At 30.9% G+C, this 22,080-nt stretch overlaps 1 protein-coding gene across 1 annotated transcript in view; it reads left to right on the top strand.

The window, feature by feature from the left end:
- Nucleotides 1-22,080, top strand: part of LOC114335737 (ATPase family AAA domain-containing protein 2-like) — a 97,608-nt gene that overhangs the window by 10,979 nt on the left and 64,549 nt on the right. The window contains exons 3-5 of the mRNA XM_050653328.1: nt 13,422-13,691; nt 16,332-16,523; nt 18,412-18,587. Coding sequence (XP_050509285.1) covers nt 13,422-13,691; nt 16,332-16,523; nt 18,412-18,587 — 638 coding nt within the window. The remainder of the gene's footprint in view (nt 1-13,421; nt 13,692-16,331; nt 16,524-18,411; nt 18,588-22,080) is intronic.

Below are 22,080 nucleotides of genomic sequence, written 5' to 3'. Positions count from 1 at the left end.
AAATAAGGGAAAGAAGAGTGTCAAGAGAAGCAAAAAATGAAAAACTCAAAAGACATAATAAACCCAATGGAAGGAGAAGGAAAATAAAAGATAAGTACACAACGAACACATCAGAACTAACAGATTTAAACAAAACAATTTCAAAAGCCGTTAGGAAAACATAAATAACTTTAACACTAAAGAACCAATTAATACCTACCATAGAACAAAAAAAAGACTAATAGCCCGTTCAAATAAAATTAAAATACATGTAAATCAAAATTTTTTGTCAAAGTTTAGGTCAAAGCGAAAGATATATTCAAGAAGGTATATGATTCATATGAAATCATTGTTTAAATATGTATGAAGGTTTTTACGAATTTTTTTCTGTAAAGCTGAAGAGACAATCTTTCATATTATGTATAACACTTACTAAATTAAATTTGGCCGGTAATTTATTTAAATTTTAAATAATTGTAAATCAAGATTGAAAAACAAATTTGCGATGTGGTACCATTAAAAAGCAAAAAAAATTGATTGAAAAATATTCAGTAGTTTATGGGATAGTTAATTTGTTTATTAAATATTGCCATTTGTTCAATTGCAAAAACGCGGTTGTTACCGATATAATTCAGTGAATTTGTACTCTACCAGTTCCCTAGTGGGAAAGTTTTGGGGTAGTTCAAATTTCTTTCTTTATATATGTATTTTGGGCTGCTGAATCCGAATATGAGGTTTGCGGACAAAATTTCGTGACGGAACATTGAGAAAATGGCGAAAAAAGCCAAAAATATCTGTTTTTTTCCCGCTTTTTTGCTTAAATCTCGAAAACTATTAACTCAGAGTAAATGGTATGTTAACATAAATTAAAGTACTTAAAATTCTCTACAAATATCACTATTTATTTTTTTACTCAGACGAACTGTTTGGTCTAAAGTGCAAGTTGAAAATTGCCAATTTTTAACGGTCTCTGCAAAACCCACTTTTTACATTTCAAAACTTTATTTTTTATTAGAATGCTATCATTTGATAAATTTCTTCTAGTTTCCCGCACAAATAATTAAAAAGAAAAAAAAGGTCTAAATTTTATAAACAGCATCACTAAAGGTAGGACTCTTCTTCTTCTTTAAGTACCGTGCCCAAATTTTAGGCGTAGGTAGCTTCCATGACAATTTGCCGATATTGTTCTCGATCTTGCGCGGCATAAAATAGTCCACTTTTTCCGTCGATCTTTCCGTTGATCATTAAATGCAGCATCCTGTATCTGCTACCTCTCATTATATGCGCGAGTTATTTAAGTTTTCTATTTTTAATCATCTTGATTAAGTCACCTTCGCCTTGACCTACTCTGTTTAAGACTTCTGTGTTTGAAATGCGCTGAACGCAAGATATTCTGAGCATTCTACGGTACGACCACATCTCGAAGGCTTCTAATTTGTTTATCATGTAAACCTTTATGGTCCAGGTTTCACATCCATATAGTAGAACAGGATACACATAACATTTTAGGAACTTGATTTCTTAGTTGTAATTTCAGATGAGAGTTTCTAAGAATAGATCTAAGTTTCATAAATGCTCCTCTTGGAATTTCTATACGAGTTTTAATTTCTTCATCCGGATTTAGTGTCTCGTTTATCCAACATCCTAGGTAGTTAAAATGGTTAACTTTTGTTATCGGGACTCTAACAAAATAAAACTTAAAATATCGTGGTTATTAACATTACAAATTAAAATACAAAACAAATTAAAATACAAAATGGTGTATAATATAACATTATATGTACTCTGGGCTAATTAGCAAAATACAAGGAAAAGTTATTTACCAGCAATTTTATTGCTGAAATCGAATCTTATGATTGTATGTATTAATAATATAGGTATGCAAAGTCCGCAGATAGTGTGCTACTTTTTTTATAAACAAAATTGCGCCCGAAAATCGTGTTTTTTTCAATTTTTGCTCTATAACTCCAAAGATTTTAATTTTAAACCAAAAACACCCAAATAAAAATTCACCGCAATTAAATTCTTCATAGAGACGTGTTTTTCCCGATTCACTTCGACGAAAACTTTCCCCGGAAAAAGTGGGTTTTTCCAACAAAATCTTTAATTTTGAACTAAACTTTTAGATAGGTAGTTGTTAATCAATAATTAAATAACTTAGCAATATAAAAGCCCTTTTCGCATAGATTATAATTCCAGAAGCCGATGGAAGCTGAATGAACAGTTTAGCAATAATTGAATTGTTAATTAAAAATTTACGGTCGCTATAATATCGACAATAATTACGATGAATAAGAATAACTATAATTTTTTCATAAAAAGACACTGTAACTATCTAATGTATTTTACAGAATTGAAATTGGACTATTTAAGCGGACTCAGGAATATTTTAAAATTATTAACAATTTTTTGGCTTATAAACAAATATAATATCTCGGGAAATATTAACCTAAATTAAATTTTGAAAACGGTATTCGAAAAACAGTGGCAGGGCGCTTCTTCTAAAAGAAAAAATGTTTAATTACGACGAGTCGTTCCTGAGATACAATCGATGAAATTTGACCGGAATTTACGGCAAAGATATAAACAATAGGATCATAATTTTCAAACCATCACCTTTTTATTTTTGTCCTCTTTCTCCACACCAATTTTCATATCTTTAAAATACTCATAACTATATTATTATAATAAAAACTCTCGATAATACGTGTGAAAACTGCCAAAAATAGCAAAATTCCAATCAAAAATTAGGTTGGAGAAAATGTAACCTTCAAAGTTCAAAATCGGTATACGTTAAAAATGCATTTTCTCGGCTTCCCATGGAGCAATTTCCTTCATTCTTTTTTTGTTCCCTAATAACTCGAGTAGAGCCATCGAACTAATGAATTATTAAATGTCAAACTTGCTTTTGTTTTGTTATAATAGATTAATTTATTTATAAGGACAGTAAACTAAATATTTTTTCCAGTTGTAGGCTTTTTTTAGATAAAGTTACTGCAAGTGTACCTTTTAAAGTTAAAAACATAAATATTCTCATTTGAAAGCTGTATAATTATTTAAACAATTCTTATTTAAACACATTAAAATTTTGTGTTATAATAAATAAATTAATTTATTATAACAAAACAAAAACAAGTCTGACATTTAATAATGCGTTATTTCGATGGCTCTACTCGAGTTACTTGGGAACAAAAAAAGAATGAAGGAAATTGCTCCATGGGAAACCGAGAAAATGCATTTTTTTAACGTATACCGATTTTGAACTTTGAGGGTTACATTTTCTCCAACCTAACTTTTGATTGGAATTTTGCTATTTTTGGCAATTTTCACACGTATTATCGATAGTTTTTATTATAATAATATATGTTATGAGTACTTTAAGGACATAAAAATTGGCGTAGAGAAAGAGAACAAAAATAGAAAAGTGATGGTTTGAAAATTATGATCCTATTATTTATATCTTTGTCGTAAATTCCGGTCAACTTTGACTGGTTGTATCTCAGGAACTACTCATCATAATTAAACGTTTTTTCTTTTAGAAGAAGCGTCCTGCCGCTGTTTTTCGAATACCGTTTTTATAATTTAATTTAGTTTAATATTTCCCGAGATATTCTATTTGTTTATTGGGACCGTGCAAGTTCGGCAAAGCGACCTCTATTTCTACGCTCTGTACTTTTATTCGCACTTTTAATTATATTGGCCAATTATATTAGTCCTGGTTGCTGGATAATTGTCAAGGCCATAGTCCAAAAAAATAATAAGAAGAAAAAATAAAATGCAGGTTATGTTATGCAAACGTAAACAATTGTATGTAGTAAATAAAATTAGTTATTAAAATGCAGTACTGCAAGCAAAATACAATTAATTAAATTTACCTTTATATAATAATTGCATATCATATCAATATTGTGGAGCAATATATAATTTTTCTGCTTCAATGACAGAATGTATGAAATATACGTCAAATTGACAATTTCAATTGACAATATGAATTATTTAAGATAGTTGCAATATTTCTCCGCGACTCGCGCACGGTCGTTTCTCGTTTCCCTTTCAAGTACTTGCACACCGCGAATAAGCCAAAAAATTCTTTATAATTTTAAAATATTCCTGAGGGCGCCTAAATTGTCCAAAGTCAATTCTGTAAAGTACATTAGATAGGTATAGTACCTTTTTATAAAAAAATCATAGTTATTTTTATGCATCATAATTATTGTCGTCATTATAGTGACCGTAAATTTTTAATTAACAATTCAATTGTTGCTAAACTGTCTATTCAATTTCCATCGGCTTCTGGAATTATAATCTATGTGAAAGGGGCTTTTACATTACCAAGTTATTTAATTATTGATTAACAATTGATATCACAATATTGATATCTAACCATATATTTTTCATTAGTTATTAACTGATATTTACCAACAATGCCAGCTGTATTCCAAAACACCCTCATACATCCATCCAATTTTAAACCTTTTCAATTTAACTCAGTAACTTGTTAAAAATGTACCCTAATTCTTGGAACCCTTTTAGTCCTAGATGTTTATGTTACATAAAAGGACCTATCATTTCTACCCAAGTTACGAGTTCAATTGATACCTTGTTTTCACTTCAATTTAATACACACACCTATCTTTAGCCAACCAACCTACATAGCTTTATATCATATCAGCCTCCTCTTGTAAATTATACTACTTGTCATAATTTCAACACTACTGTGATATCAGACCTCCACACACAATAGACTACCTAATTTACTCTTACAATTAGTACATTTAAACCATTTTTCATTCATAGTAAACTCAACTTTCATCAACACAGTTGGACTCGATTCCATTTTAAATTCGAACCACAATCATCAACCTTTACACATAAATAAAACATTTTAGCAAAAAGATTTTCCCACTTAATTACTGGGTCCCAGATGTTCCTATACATAAATGGATCCATTTCCGCTAATTTATTTATTTTCATTACTATTATGTATAGTTGGTTGCATACAATCTGGCAACTGCTCCATCCACATTATAAAAATCATTTAATACAACCTACAAAATTGGGGTAAACTTTATTATAGCCACATCTTTGTTGATGTTAGTTATTACTGTTGGAAAATTTTTTTAAAAATATCATATCACAATCAGTTGGCTGAGGTAATACATGGTAACCATTATGTCACATTGTTCGGTTTGATCTTTGACACCTTTCAGAAACATCACTCAAATTTCGTTCAGTTGCCATAAAGTCATCGAAATGTAAACTCAAAATTTTTTTGCATCCCACATGTTGGGAATTTAAATACCTTATCTTAGGGCATTATTCCTGTTGCCTTTTGCCCACCACAAGGCATTTTAAGTAAATATGCATCTGTAAAGCATACATTTTATATTTGAAGGGTTATTACCCATATATTTCTTTGGTGGCTCAGCTAGCATCCAGACTGTGAGTATAACCACTTGTTTTAAACCTTAGTCAGAATTTAAATATCAATTTTACATTAATAAAATAGGTTATACTTACTTTTAGGTCTTACACTGATGCTGATTTTGTAATAAAATCGAAAACGTTTTGTTCTGATGTAGCCCTTTAGGGATTTTAATAAATTTTATACCTTTTACAAAGGATTTATTCCAATTTTTGTGATTAACAATTACTTATCTAAAAGTTTAGTTGAAAACTAAAGATTTTGTTGGAAAAACCCGCTTTTTCCGGGGAAAGTTTTCGTCGAAGTAAATTGAAAAAAACACGTCTCTATGCAGAATTTAATTGCGGTGAATTTTTATTTGAGTATTTTTGGTGTAAAGTTAAAATCTTTGGGGTTATAGAGCAAAAATTGAAAAAAAAAACGATTTTTGGGCGCCATTTTGTTTATAAAAAAAGTAGCACACTATCTGCGGACTTTGCATACCTATTCTATTAATATATACAATCATAAGATTCGATTCCAGCAATAAAATTGCTGGTAAATAACTTTTCCCAAAAATGACCTATTCTCCGATAATCAGCCCAGACTAATGAGCCGTAGTCTTTTAAAAGGTCCTTGCTGTGGTTCTCCAGTGGCGATGGGTCTGGAAAATATTCTGCTTGTTCTGGAAAATAAAAGAGATGGTGTCAGTTCTAAAGGAGAAATGATGATTGCAAAATAGATTCTGAGATTAAACATACATTCCGCATTGTGCTGAGGTTCTTCGATGGCATCATATCCTGGCTTAGAATCTGATTTCTACATCGTCAGCGCCAGGGTTCGTTCTCCTGGATAATAAAAGAGGTAGTGATACTGACTTATGATTATTATATATCCAGGAGAAATAAATGATTACGAAATAACTTGTGAGATTCTACATACCTCTGTCTCTTTCTTCAGTCTCTTCTACTTCTATATCAGAGCTATTCTTCGGGGGCTTAACGTTGTTACACAGTCCTTCGCATGATGTGAAAATTGGGCAACAATGGAGGCTCGTTTTCCTGCATCCACAATGGCGTTGGCACCCCTTTTAACATTTACAAAAAATATACCGTAGTAGTGAGTTTGGTGCAGGGTCCGAAGTGGTTGGCACTGGCACGAGACCACTAGTAGTTTTTTTCCAACCCCACTCACTTGGATCTTTTCGTTGCTCGTCAGGTGTGGCTTGATATAAAGATAACCATTGCGGCACCTAATAGTAAACTCTAAGTGAATGTTCTCGTGCAGCAGATTCGGTAGGGGGTAATGAGGCAATGTTCAGACTTGTCTCTTTGTTTCTTCCATATAGGGTCACGAGACACACGTTTCCTGCTGTGGCAAACTCATCCTAATATGCATTAGGGTCTTTAAAAGCCTCAATGGTTGGTTGTAAGTCTGTATTCTTCTGCAAGACATTAGGGAATTTCAGTTTTCCCTGATTAAACAACGCAGAAATAGTATTAAAACCACTCATCACATGTAGGAATAAGATATGGTCAATTCAAGATTCTTTCAGCAGCCAGATGAGGGTTGTGGAAGCTTTGCGAAACCTTTGCTTTTCCTGGTTTCAGAAAAAACAAATTTTTTGTGTCCAGGACTACACAGGCCAACCAAAATGACCAGAAGGTCGATATCTTCCCCCACCACTGTCACTGTTTAACAATAACATTTATAAAGATAGTGAAAATTGTAGTATATTTTGAAAAATAATGATTATTTGTAGCGAACTTAAATAAAAACTTTTTGCCTGTTTGAAATATCTCCGTTAATGGGTCAATTTTAGTGTTTTTTTTTTAATTTGGGGAAACTTATAAAAACAATATCTCTGCATGACCCTCTTTGCATTAAATTTGATAAACCAAAATCATTTATTTGATAAGCCAATTTGTATTCAAAAATCTCTTTCTCTAATATTGTGATACCATAAAAATTGTCTCAAAAGGTAACCACAAAACAGTAATAAAACAAAATTTTTATATTAAAAATTTAACAAAGTATTACTGATTTAACATTAACATTTTGTTAAAGAAACAAAAAAACTTTTTTTCTTGGTACCTACAATAATATGCAGTGATAAGTGTGCTAATATCCAGAAAAACAACGGAAAAGACGGAAAACATAATACGTTGTGAAATAAAAAGAGATGAAACTGGTAGAGGTGGGAAAATATCAATAGAAACCTATAAATTTACATTATTTTGATAGTTTCACATTTTTATGCGTATCAGAGTCAAACGGTCATCCGTTGAGAAAGAGAATTTTATAAAATTCTCTTGTCAAAGTGGCAGTTGCCAAACTGCTCCGATACGTCTAAAGGTGAGAAACTATCAAAATAATGTAGATTTATATGTTTCAATTAATAATTTCCCACCTCTACTACTTTTATCTCACATCATTATTTCACAACGTATTATGTTTTCCTTCTTTTGCGTTATTTTGCCGGTTATTAGCGCGCTCATCACTGTTTACATGCAATTTTATAAGCTTTTATAACAGGTAGGTAGATATAGTAAAAATTGTGTATGTATAAATAATTTTTATTCTTTATTATTAATTTATACGTATAAATTTTACTAAAAATTTTAATTCATTGGCATCAATATTTTCATCGGTACATAGGTACTATAAATATCATCATAATAATTGTCATTATACAGCGTGTCTACTTAAGTTGGAAACATATGGGAAACTTTTTTGTTATACATTTTACGAAAAAAAGTTATTCTTTATCAAAAGTTCTGCATGCTCTAAAACCTAAGATTCAATCATCAGATATCAAATTTTCTCAATATTATACGAGGTACGTCAAAAAATATGAACTTCTTTCAAGAGTAAAGTACCTTTATTTCTCTCAATATCGAAAATTCTTATTATGAAAAGTTGTTTGGAAATATAAACTAAGATCAAATATGCAATTACATGGTTCTAATTTGAAAAAAATATTTTCCAAATTTTTCTCAAATTTATTGATACTAACGTCGTTTTTATTTATTACACATACGATAACTCTTTTATTATTACTTTTACGAAAAAAAAGTATTCTTTATAAAAAGCTCTGTACGTCCTAAGGCCGAAGATGCAACCATCAGATATCACATTTTATTAATTTTATACGAGGTATGTCAAAAAATATGAATTTCACTCAAGAGTAAAGTACCTTTATTTTTCACAATATTGAAAACGGTTATTAAAAAGTTGTTTAGAATTAAAAATTATGTTTCGATATGCAATAACATCCTTCTAATTGAAATATTGTGAAATATAAAGGTACTATAATCTTGAGCGAATTTCATATTTTTTTACACACCTCGTATACAATTAATAAAAGTTGATATATCATGGTTGTGTCTTAGATTTTGGACCATGCAAAGCTTTTTATGAAGAATAACTTTTTTTCATAAAATGAATAATAAACGAGTTATCATATTTTTGTAATAATTAAAAACGATGTTGAGTATCCATAACTTTGAGAATTTTTTTTTCCAATTAGAAGCATGTAATTGCATATTTGATCTTAGTTTTTAATTCCAAACAACTTTTTATCATAAGAATTTTCGATATTGAGAGAAATAAAGGTACTTTATCCTTGACCGAAATTCATATTTTTTTGACATACCTCGTATAATATTGAGAAAATTTGATATCTGATGATTGAATCTTAAGTTTTGGGGCATGCAGAACTTTTTATAAAGTATAACTTTTTTTCGTAAAATTAATAATAAAAAAGTTTCCCATATGTTTCCAACTTAAGTAGACACGCTGTATATGTAATTTAAATCTTCACTTAAATCTATTTCAACTATATTATCGAAAGAAGTTTTTGTGTTTCTTTAACAAATTTTAATCCTGTTTCAGTACTATTTTGTTAATTTTTTAATATCAAAATTTGTTTTAATACTGTTTTGTGGTTATCTTTTCTGTCAAATTTGACAATATTATAGAATACCAATTTTTTGAAAAAAACATTGTTTATAACAAATTGATGAATATTTATTGCCGAAAGGTTTATGCAGATGTCATTATTTTTATATGCTACCCCGAATTAAAAAAAATGAATTTCGCTCATTATATTAACGAATTATATACAGAGATGCCCACAATCAAATATGCTGAGACGGATAACTTACTGGACACCACTATGGCCTAGGTGCAGAGGAAGACCCAGAAGAAGATGGCTGGATGATTTAGAAGAAGACATAAGAGAAATGAATGTGAAAGATTGGAAAGTTCAGTGCAAGGATAGGAAGAAATGGATCACGAGAACAGCAAAGACACACAGCAAGCTATAAAATGACAGAGGAGTAATCCACCTCATCCAAGAATAGGATTTTAAATGCCACGGCGTTTGTAATGCTTCATGAATGAATGAATGAATGAATGAATATTAACGAATACATTGCAAACGAATCCTCCACCAATTTTCAGGCAAAAATATTTTATTTAAGGTAGCTGCTTCTTCTTCTTCTTCTTCTTATAATAGGCCTCTTGGCCTGTTCCTTACCGAGTTTGAGCTTGTATTCATAGCTGTGATGTTGACTGCCAGCTATCTCGCCACCTTTTGGGCCTTCCTATTGGTCTCTTGCCTGTTGGCTTCGAATCCCTGGCTATACGGGCTATTCTCTCGCTGTCCATTCTCGTCACATGCTGATTCCACTCTCGTCGTCTCTGTCTTCCCCACCGTACTATATCTTGTATATTACAGAGATCTCTTATTCTGTCGTTCGGTATTCTGTCTCTCAGTGTTTTCCCAGTTATTGACCTCAGCGTTCTCATTTCTGATGTTCTCAGTATCCTCTTGGTTTCTGCTGTGTCACATCTTGTTTCTATCGCGTACGTCATGATCGGTCTTACACATGATTTGTATATGCGTACTTTCCCTTCCAGCCTCATATCTTTGTTTCTCCAGATGACATCCCTCAGACATCCTGATACGTAATTGGCTATATTTGCTTCCTTTCGGGCGCTCTCTTTAACATCTCCATAATTACATATTTCGATTCCCAGATATTGGAATCTCGAGACTTGTTCAATTAGTTCGTTGTTAATTACTAATTTGCATCTTATGGGTTCCCTTGACACTACCAGGGATCTACGAAGGTATCTACGAAAGTCATTATTTTTCAAAATATTCTACAATTTTTATTACATGTAGGTATAATACATATTATAGCTTTGTTGTTTCCTGACCGTGAATTTTTAAATAGAAACTTTTTAATTCCTGGGTTTTTCGGTCTTATAAATAAAACACTTTGTTATGGCTTAAAAGTTTCGGCTACATGCCATTTTCAATAAGCACTTTAATTAATAATAATAAACATTACATAAATAGAACACTAAAATTTACATTGCACTTGTTTGCTTGTCGTTTTGTTGTGGAATGCGAGCTTGGCTCTTGAAAACATATGGCAGAATTCAAATTGCCGTCCGTTAAGGACCGTATTCAAAATTTTTTTCCAAAGGTACATTTACAAAAATAAAATCAATTTATTAAATTATGAATTATTTATTAAATTATGAAAAAAACCATGCTTTTGATTTTGAAAATGTACAGATTTTAGAAAAAGAACAAAACTATAACAAAAGATGTATATTGGAGATGATCCATGTAAAGAAAGATCAACGTTGTATAAACAACAAAACTGACATCAAGGATCTCTCCAATATATATCATAATTTAATAAATTGATTTTATTTTTGTATATGTACCTTTGGCAAAAATTTTGAATACGGTCCTTAACGGACGGCAATTTGAATTCTGCCATATGTTTTCAAGAGCCAAGCTCGCATTCCAAAACAAAACGACAAGTTAACAAGTGCAATGTAAATTTTAGTGCTCTATTTATATAATGTTAATTATTATTAATTAAAGTGCTTATTGAAAATGGCATGTAGCCGAAACGTTTAAGCCATAACAAAGTGTTTTATTTATAAGACCGAAAAACCCAGGATATAAAAAGTTTCTATTTATAATACATATATGTAGTAGGCTTGATAAATGTAATCATGCACTTTTAAATGTTAATATTGATAAAGAAGCAAATTATGAATTTTTAAATGTGGAACTGCTTTCTCGGCAAAAAATTCTCCTAGAAAAACTATTTCTTTTGTAAGTGTGTGAAAAATTATAAGGAACACGAATATCGAAACATCTTTTCAAATTAAAAAAAAACAAATTTTAAACAAATTACAACATTTTTCAAACGCCATTTTGGAGGGGAGATTAATTGAAATTTTGATTTCTCAATGCATTTACGGAAAATATACATAAAAGTAAAAAAATGGGACTTTAAAAAGTTGTATGCTCTATCGGCGACAACCGCGTTTTTGCAATTGAAAATATGGTAATATTTAATAAACAAAAATAAGTATCTCACAAATTTCTGAATATTTTTTAACCAATTTTAGTTTTGATTTATAATGGTAACACAACGCAACTTTTTCTGTAAAATAAAATGTTTAATATTTGCCTATTTATAATGAAAATAATATTTTTTGGCAAATTTGTTTTTCAATCTTGACTTGCAATTATTTAAATAAATTAAGGACCAAATTTAATTTAGTAAGGCTCATATAAAAGATTGTTTCTTCAGCTTTGCAGAAAAAAATCGTGAAGTCTTTCATAAAAAGATGAATGACCGCAGCAATTAAAAAAGTAAATTTTGTGCAAAAATTACCCATTTTTAATTATATAAACAATGATCCCCTCATATGAATCATATACTTTCTTGAAAATATCTTTTGTTTTGATTTAAACTTTGATAAAAAATTTATTCCAACCCGTACGAATTGCGTTTTGATTTTATTTTCATTTACTGAGCTATAATCAAAGTTCTAAGATGAGTTAAGAGCTGAAGAGCGAAACGGGGAATATGTAGTTTAAAAGTTTAACAAGTACATGCAATATGAATACCACGAGATCCTGAAAATCATCAAAGAACACATAGGTAGAACGTTCTATAGTTACATTACAGAGGTAGAAATCTCAGTAATATAAATCAAGGATCAGATGACTTCCGGATATAATCAAAGAGGAAATTGTATCAACCTTAAAAGATATGAAGAACAGCAAAGCCCCTGGAGAAGATGGCATCGTAAGTGAAATGATAAAATTAGGAGGCGAATGCGTCATAAAAGCCTTAACAACTGTTTACAATGACTGCTTCTTTAAAGGAATTATACCAGAAAAATGGAATAGTGGCGTTAAAATATTTAACTAAAATTTTTATGAGAATAATAATTGCTACCAAAGTTGGTCCTAAGCTAGATTTTCGCCAGCCATAAAGCAAGCCAGATTTAGGAGTGGCTTTAGAACGAATGACCACATACAAGTAGTAAAGTCTTTGACAGAGAAACTTATAGAATATAATATTTGTAGATTTTGAGAAAGAATTTGACTAGATCGAGTACATAATTATTTACGGTAGGCCTATGTTCAGCAATGGAATCAAAACGGCTAATGCTAATGACGATGGTAATATAATAGTATATTATGCAACGAGCATTTAATGATGGTCATTATGAAGTGAGTATAGAGTAAGAGCTTCATAATGATAATTAAATGCACGCTATATACACGATTTTTTTTATGATCATTCACAACAAAAAATATATTCAAATTTATTAATTTTGTAACGCAAACAAATTCAGTAGTTTGTCAGTTTGTTTACATAATGAGAACTGTCAAAGCGTATGTATTTGACTCGCCCTTGGCCACTGCGCGGGTGGCACCTTCATCGCAAATGCATATCGCGATGCTGTTGGTTAAAAATCTGTATCGTAATGAAAATCTGTATCATAATGAAGTTCATTATGATACAGGTAGTGAAATCATGATTGATTTATTATAGTATGAGAATATAAAAAAAATTATAGTTAATGTAAATGTGTAGTATGATAAATGTCTCTACTTGGCATGCAGAGTAAAAATAAAAAAAAAACCTTTTAAGTTGTTGTTAATTTAATCACAATTTAATGAGTTGTTGAAATACTTTGAAAATAGGCTGTTAAAAGCAGACCATCAGTGATATTCTTCGATGAGCTGGACGGTTTAGCACCAACTAGGAATGATAAAAACGACCACATCCATTCCAGCGTGGTAGCAACCTTACTTTCTCTAATGGACGGATTAGACTCAAAGCCTGGCGTGATCGTCATAGGAGCTACCAATCGAATAGAAGCCATAGATCCGGCTCTTCGCAGAAAAGGCAGGTTTGATAAAGAATTGTACTTTCCTCTACCTGGTGTTCAAGCACGAAAGGAAATAATTCAGGCAAGTTGTATCTTTTGTATTATTACATATTTGTTTACCAAATAATATTAATGAGATCTTTAATGTCATACACGAACTCTTTGAAAAAAAATATGAGATACATAATATTTAGGGCAGTCAATGAGGGTATTTGGTTCCGCATTCCATCCTACTAAATCGATTTACTTGATATTTTCACAGTAATTAGGGAATGGCTCAAGAAACAAAGTCTACCCTATGCCGATGTGCGCTTTTATCGTGGGGGTGCTTCTCGCCCAATCTAGGGGGTGAAATTTTTTTGGATAAAACAGCAACGGAAAAGGCTAGAGAATTTAATTCTAAGCAAGAACTGTTCCATAATTATTTTTTGAAAACTCAATACTTTTTGAGTTATTCGTGGTTGAAAATTGACCATTTTCATTGAAAAATGCTACCCTATCGGACGGATTTTTGCGAATAACTTAAAAACTATGCATCTAACAAAAAAACTATTTAAAATATTTTTGTAGCTTATAAAAAAACAAAGAGATTCATTCCTTCATAAAAATCTCCTAGTTATAATAGAAAAATGGGTATGGTAGGTGAGAAGAGTTTGTTTTTTGGTGCATGCTCCAATCGGTGTATTCAACTTGAAATAACAGAGAAACAGTTTATTTTAGGTGCATATTGGTACTTATAACTTTGGTAGTGCTTGAAAAGGCCTTTAAAATGAGCAGTATTAAATGTTGATGACATGCAAACTAAGCGAGATATGCTGCAAAAAAATTGATGACTAGTGTATTTTAAGAAGAAATGAGAAGTCTATTTAACCCCTCATCCATTAGAATTTAAGTACATCGTTTTCCTTCTAAAATACTTTTTATTATAGTGTTATTTCTAAGTTCAAAAAGTTAGACAGGTTTAAAATTAAGGATTTTTGAAAAAAGTAAGATCAAATTATAGAGAGCATTTTTAAATTTCCTTAAAAATCTTCCTTTTTCTCCGTGTAACTCGAAAATGATAAGAGATACGAAAAAAAGATATGATACAAAAATATAGAGTTTTTTAGTATTAAAATTTCGTTTTTATTTTTCATTGCTGTATCTGTTATCGTTTTCAAGTTACATGGAGAAAAAGAAGATTTTTAAGAAAATCTAAAAATGATTTGATATTATTTTTTTAAACCATTTATTTTAAACTCGTCCAACTTTTTAAACATAGAAATAACACTCTTATAAAAGGTATTGTAGATGGAAAATGATGCATTTACATTTTGGTGGATGGGGGTTAAAATTACTTCTCATTTTTTTTTAATACATTAGTTATCAATTTTGTTTGCAAGATATCTCGCTTAGTTTGAATGTAATTTACGTTTAATATTGCTCATTTTAAAGGTCTTTTTAAGCACTACAAAAAGTATTAGTAGCATTATACACATAAAATCGACCGTTTCTCTGTTATTTCAAGTTGAATACACCAATTTGAGCATGTAGCAAAAAACAAACTTATTCACCTAGCATAACTCTTTTTGTATTATAACTAGAAGATTTATGAAGGCAAGTGTGTCTTTGTTTTTTATAACCTACAAAAATGTTTTATACAGTTTTTTAGTTAGATGCATATTTTTTAAGGTACTGGAAAAAAACTGTTCGAAAGGTGTTATGTTTCAATGAAAATGGCCAATTTTCAACCACGAATAACTCAAAAAGTAACGAGTTTTCAAAAAAAAATATAGAACAGTTTTTGCTTAGAATTAGGTGCTCTAGCAAATTCCGTGGTTATCTTACCAAAAATTTTTCCACCCTTGAGAAGGGGTGGGAACCACCCCCAAGATATAAGCACACATCGGCATAGGGTAGACTTTGAATTAGGAGATAAGTAGAGGCTATTCCCAAAATTTCATTAAAATCCATTCAGTAGGATAGAATTCGGAGGTAATATCCTATTCTTGCTCCCATTGACTGGCGTAATTTGAGATCTCTGCATATTTTTTAAAAGTTTTGCACCGGGATTACACTCGATTACACTAGTGAAGGGTTCTTTTGTTTGGGTTGAATAGATTCGAATCATTTCGGTCGGCTAAGGTATTATTTGCTTCTAATATACGATGGCCATTAAATTTTGGGTCAAAAAATTCAACCCATCTGTTCAAGATTGAGGCCGTACCATTTAGGATATTTCTCTCTCCATCCTTAAAGCTCTCTATTCTTGGCTTGAACTCTTTGCTCATTTTGTTTAGATTTCTGTAGAACTTTCAAGTTTCATTTGATTTCTTAGCGCCTCTATGCTTTTTATTTATTTTTCCTCAAATTGCCTTTTTCTTCTACGTTATATTTTTTCTTCCTTCTTAGAGTCCGGTATCCCTCTTTGCTCTTCTTGTTCATCCTAATTAATTTTTCTTTAGGTATTATCTATTCTTGTTATCGGTTATATCTTGGCACTACTTGTCGAACCATTCGATTTTTTTAACTAGTTTGGTTTTCCCCAATATGTCTGTCTTCTCAATTATGATGTTTTTACATTTTGTCCACAATTCCTCTTCATTTTTCCCCGCGTCCAAGCTCATCATTGGAGTATTCATGTCTCGCCTATATTACCTCACAATGATTTCAATATACAGATTGTCCATGCTCAGATATAAGTTATACATGTATGTACATTGTACAATATATTTGTTTCTAGGTACACACCAACAACTGGAAATATAAACCACCTCAAAAATTTATTGAGCAACTCGCAGATGTTACACCTGGATATTGTGGATCTGATATTCAAGCGCTTTGTTCTGAAGCCGTCATGTACTGCTTGAAGAGGACATATCCGAACATTAACTGTAAAGGGTTTAATGTTAAAATTGAAGCAGCGTCTTTAAGGGTAAACTGTGCACACATTTTTATTTATAATTTAGCAGAACTTTATTTTATCATTGAAGTCCTTCTTACTAAAAAGGCATCTACATATTATATTTCTCATTTTAATATATTTAGGTAATTTGAATATCTCAACAAGTTCAGCTCAATATAATTATTGGATCGCTTCGGAAAATTCTGAGGGCTTTAGGAAAATGCCATCTTTTGATGTTTTCCTGACAATATTTGACACAGATCAAAGTCTTTAACATCACTTACATAAATATTACCATCTACTGGATACAAAGGATGACATATCTTTCCTAAATAACATCGCCGTATCTTCTTTCTTTTTTCCTTCATCAAAACGTAAATGTTTTCCATTCAATGGTGTGCCAATAAGTGTTTGGCACTTGCATTTCCAGACGACTGTTTGTTCAGCTCTAAGGTTACAAATGGTTATGGTCGTTCTAACTTTCAAACCAACAGCTGTAAGGTGTTCTTTTAAGAAACAACTGCACTATTCTCTTCAGGTTTTTCAACCAAGACTCGTCTCAGACTTTCTCTCCATATTTTATTTGTGTTTTCGCATATCCACTTTCTATAAATTTTTCTAGATTATCTAAATTTTCGTCTGTCATTACGGTGTTATCAGCAGACCTAATACTGTTAATGAAAAATTAATTTCATTTTTCATGGAAGCTGTCCATCCGTCGTGGAAATATAAAATCTAGTAGCGGATATTAGACTATCTAGTAGGGATGGCGACTGTTGACAAAACACCGGTTTTCGGTTATACTGGTTTGTTCACTTACGGTTTAACCTGACGGTTATAACCGGTCAAAAAACCGATTATTCCAAAAGCCAGTGTTCGGATTTTTTAATCAATAGCCAAAACCCATTAGGTTACATTTTTACATTAACATTTAAGTTTAGTTTGTGATACTCCATTCGAATCGGTGTCAGTATTATCGATATCGAATATATCGATATCAAGGTAATTAATCGATATATAAACAGATGTAGCATTTGAGATTTGATGGTGGTCTCGGTAAATCTTCATTCTTCTGGAGACCTCCTCAATTACAACTCGTCAGTTCACGAGATCTTAAGTATTTTCCAATAAAGTAATATCTCAAATGCTTCTCAAGTGCAGAAAAATTTTCTGCACGTATCTTCGTTCAAGATGCTCGATTCAACTGCCTAAAAAAGGACAGAAAAGAAATCACGTTTTGTTACTTTTATACCAAGAGCGACACTGTGGCTACTTTGAAGAAGTCTCTCATCCGGTTAAAGGTAGATCTAATTGTTCCGATGTGCGCTCTTATATCCTGGTTGTAGGTCTATTCTTCTTCGCTATGGTGCCGAGGTAGCTGTAGTTCATCACTTTTTAATTGACGTAGATTTGACCCATTGTTATCTTTTTTTGCTATCATGAGCTTTGTGCTCTATATTTACAGTAATCCACAATTTTGACACACCGATAAAAAAACAATCGATATATTAAAGCAGTACATACATGTCGATCGTCCAGCCAATACTAGGTTTAAAGAATAATACATGTACTACTATACTAGCTGTCTACCTTATAGAAGCTTTTATATCTTCTTATAGATGTTTCTCTGTAAATATATGAGAGTTGGTTCATATATTTAGACACCATAATACATATAACAAAAAGTTCCCCATTTTTCTCTGAATTCATTATTTTTTCGGATAACTTATCCAGTTTTTCACGGTTTTTATTTTAAAAAGAAAAAACCGCTTATAACCGAAACAAAAAAACAACCGGAAAAACCTATTATTATGGAGTAAAAAAACAGTTTTACGTTATAACCGGTAGGTTTTTCCCAACCCTACTGTCTGGTATGTTTTATAAACAAATAAAATAAATTTTGTTTTAACTTTTCTAGGTTGACGAATGCGATTTTCTCGAAGCAAAACTAAACTTAATTCCTTCGTCAATGAAACAAGGAATGAAAATGAGAAATTTCAGTGACGTTATAAGGCCCTTATTGATTAGGCAACATAAAAAAATTGTGAAGTATATAAATACGTTATGGCCGCATTTTCTGCAAGAGGAACATAGGTTAGTACAGTATGCCATGATATTATAAATAACAAAATAGTACATTCTGAAGTCGTGACGTAAGTGGAGACCCGCAAGTTCGTAATGGTTCGTACTCATTCGTAATGTCCGATTAGTTTGAATTGTTCGCGGTTGTAAGCTAAGGGCCGGTTGTTCGAACGCTAATCAACAATGATCATTATCAAATAATTAATTACTGTCAATGTCAACTTTAAAAACATAATTAATTACAATTCTGAGACTATAATCAATTAATATAACAATAATTATTAACATAATTAATAATAAATCTCATAATTGTAATTAATTATGTTTTCAGCAACCCAAACAAAGTTGACATTGACAGTTTTGGTGACAGTAATAGGGAACTTGCATAAATTTTTAAATTCGAAAAAAATGTTATAAATCACAACAGAACATAATTTAAAACATGTATCAAAGATAAAAAAAATTTTGTTTGTCTTTCGTTTGGCCCCTAAAGACGATTAAAAATTCAAATTAAAACAGGTGGTCCAAAACGCATAGTGACGTCATATAGTTGTGCATGTACATTTTGCACCAAAAAAGTAAACAAAATTGTATATAATTTTAAATTAGACACTATAAACGTCAGTAGAAAATACAGTTATGTAACGTCACAAGCGTTTTTTATCGTTTGAACTATTTTACATTGGCTAAGGGTTCTTCTAAACCAAGGCCAGAAAACAGAAAAAAATATATAGATTTTAAATTATCTTCTAAGTTATTATGAGGTTTTACCGCGTGAAAGTTTGGAAATATTATTTTTAAAGGAAACTGAATAATATTACGTAATAAAAAAATGTGTAAGTTCCCTCATAGGTTTGGCATTCGTTTTGACACTGACACTAAGTTTTATAAATATATTTGATAATTTCTATTTCTGATATATTTGAGTGTTTTTAAGATATATTTTTTAAAATGACCGAAGAGGGTTTTTGTAAAGGGCAGTCTGATTACTTACCTATAGTTGATATGTGTATGGTGGCTACATATTTTCAAAAGAGTGAAAATTTTTCCGTCGGAGAAGTTCGGGGAGTTAAAGCAGATAAGTAAGTACATATATTATGTATATTATACTCCCATTATACCTACTAATTTATACTGTGATTTTATTCTGATTATTATTCTCATAAGTATTTAACGATAAAACTTAGTAGGTACACACTTCCTATTAAGTATAGTGATCAAAAAATGTCATTACAATATAAATATTTTCCCATATTTCGCGACGATGCTGTGGCCAAATACCCAAGTAGGTGGAGGCCAATAAACTAAAGAAGAAGAAGAAGAATATACTTACATATAACCCTCCCACATCACTGATATAACCTATGGATATAACCATATAAAAAACTAATGTAAAACTATGTGACGTCACGGGCCGTCTGAACTACTTTAAAATAAAGAAGACTTAAAATTTGTATTTCTAAGTTATTATGAGTTTTTGAAGCGGGAAATTTTGGAAATCTCATTTTTATACAAAACTGAACATTATTATGTAATAAAAAAAAATGTGCAAGTTCCCCATTAAATGTTTGATAATGATCATTGTTGATTAGCGTTCGAACAACCGGCTTTAAGTGTATTTTATATTTTATCTTTGACAGTTATTTTGACAGGAATATCGACAAATTTTTGTTCGAATACATTGAAGTTTAATGTTGTATTGCTAATTGCATAATTTCATCACAGAATGTATACAAATCCCATTTAACTTTAACAAGAATAATTAAAATTCAACTTTCGGTCTCCAGTTACGTCATCATGCGCGAACTCGGACGTATTTGCGCTACGGGAACATACTATCTCGTTATTATAGTATCATGCAGTATGCGGCAAAATTAACAGTACTGAAATGCATATTGAAATGTTTATGATTATTTATATTACATCTAGTATACATGATATAGCCTTGCAAACATTATTCGCGACGACGCAATTTCCCGATAAAATATATGTTAAAGATGCCCTCTGGCCAGTGCCGGATTTATCGGGAGGGAAAATGGAAATGAGGAAATTCCCCCCTTTAAAGAAAAAAAATTGTTCAAACATAAAATATATTAGCTGACATGAAACCGAAACCACAGAAAGAGAAATTCAACCCAATAAACACGCTAGTTAGGAAAATGAAGGGAACTAATGCCTATAAGTTATTATTTATGTAAATAAAATAAAAATTTTATTTTTAATTCAGTTGCAATGCGAAGGCAAAACAATCTTACTTTTCAATTAGAATACGGAGCGCAGTCCAGTCCCTTGAATCGCGATTTTCGGCTCTTATTTCTAGAACAAGCCTACGTTCTTTCCGATGAGGCTCCAATAAGAGCCGAAAATCGCGTTTCAGAGGACTGGACTGCGCTCCGTATTCTAATTGAAAAGTAAGATTGTTTTGCCTTCGCATTGCAACTGAATTAAAAATAAAATTTTTATTTTATTTTTATATTGGTCTTTACTCCTTCGAGTAACTAGGTCCATTTTCTGTTGGAATTTACCAGCTGAACAGACGGGGTCGTGAATTGTAAGTTTTTTTAATTCCCTCTTGTCTTCTTCGCTTCAGCATCCATTTGGCTTGCAAATTTTAGAAGCCTTGGAGGTGTTACCAAGGAAATGGACCAATAAGTTTTCGATTTAAAAATCTTTTATAGTCTAGTAAAATAAAATTACACTACATGTAAATCAAAATGTAAATTCGTACAGGTTGAAACAAATTCTATATCAAAGTTTAGGTGGGTACAAAAGATATTTTCAAGAAAGTATCCAAATCATACAAGGGGATCATTGTTTAAATAATTAAAAAGTGGTCATTTTTGCAAAAAAAATACTTTTTTAACTGCTGAGGTCATTCAATTACCAATGAAGGTCTATGGGATTTTTTTCTGTAAAGTCGAAGGGTAAGTCTTTCACATAAGTCTTACTAAATTAAATTTGACCCCCTATTTATTTAAATAATTGTATATAAAACTTTAAAAACAAATTTGCAAAAAATTATTTTTAGCGTTTTAAATAAGCACTCTAAAATATCTTATTTTACAGACTAAGTTGCGCTATGTTATCAGTATTAAGCAAAAAAAATTGGTCCAAAAATATTTAATATTTTTTGAGATATTGAATTTGTTTATTAAATGTTACTCTATTTTCTATTGCAAAAACGCGGTTGTTGCCAAAGAAATATTTACCTGTATTAAATATTATTATTTTTATTCTTATGTATATTTTTGATAAATGTATTGATAAATTCAAATTTCAATTAAACTTCCCCCTAAAATGGCATTTGAACATTATTCAAATTTGTTTATAATTTGTTTGTTTAATAACGTCGCGGGGATTAAATATTTTGAAATGCCGTTTCGATAATTAGGTTCCTGGGAATTTTTCACTAATTAACAAATTTTTTGTCTTTTTTTCCTCTTCTTTTTTTTTCTTTGAGTTATATTATTACGGGCCCTTTTAGGGTTAAGTTTCATTAAGAATG

Source organism: Diabrotica virgifera, chromosome 6, assembly GCF_917563875.1.
Source record: "Diabrotica virgifera virgifera chromosome 6, PGI_DIABVI_V3a".
Classification (NCBI taxonomy): domain Eukaryota; kingdom Metazoa; phylum Arthropoda; class Insecta; order Coleoptera; family Chrysomelidae; genus Diabrotica; species Diabrotica virgifera.
This window is presented reverse-complemented; position numbering and strand designations above follow the sequence as displayed.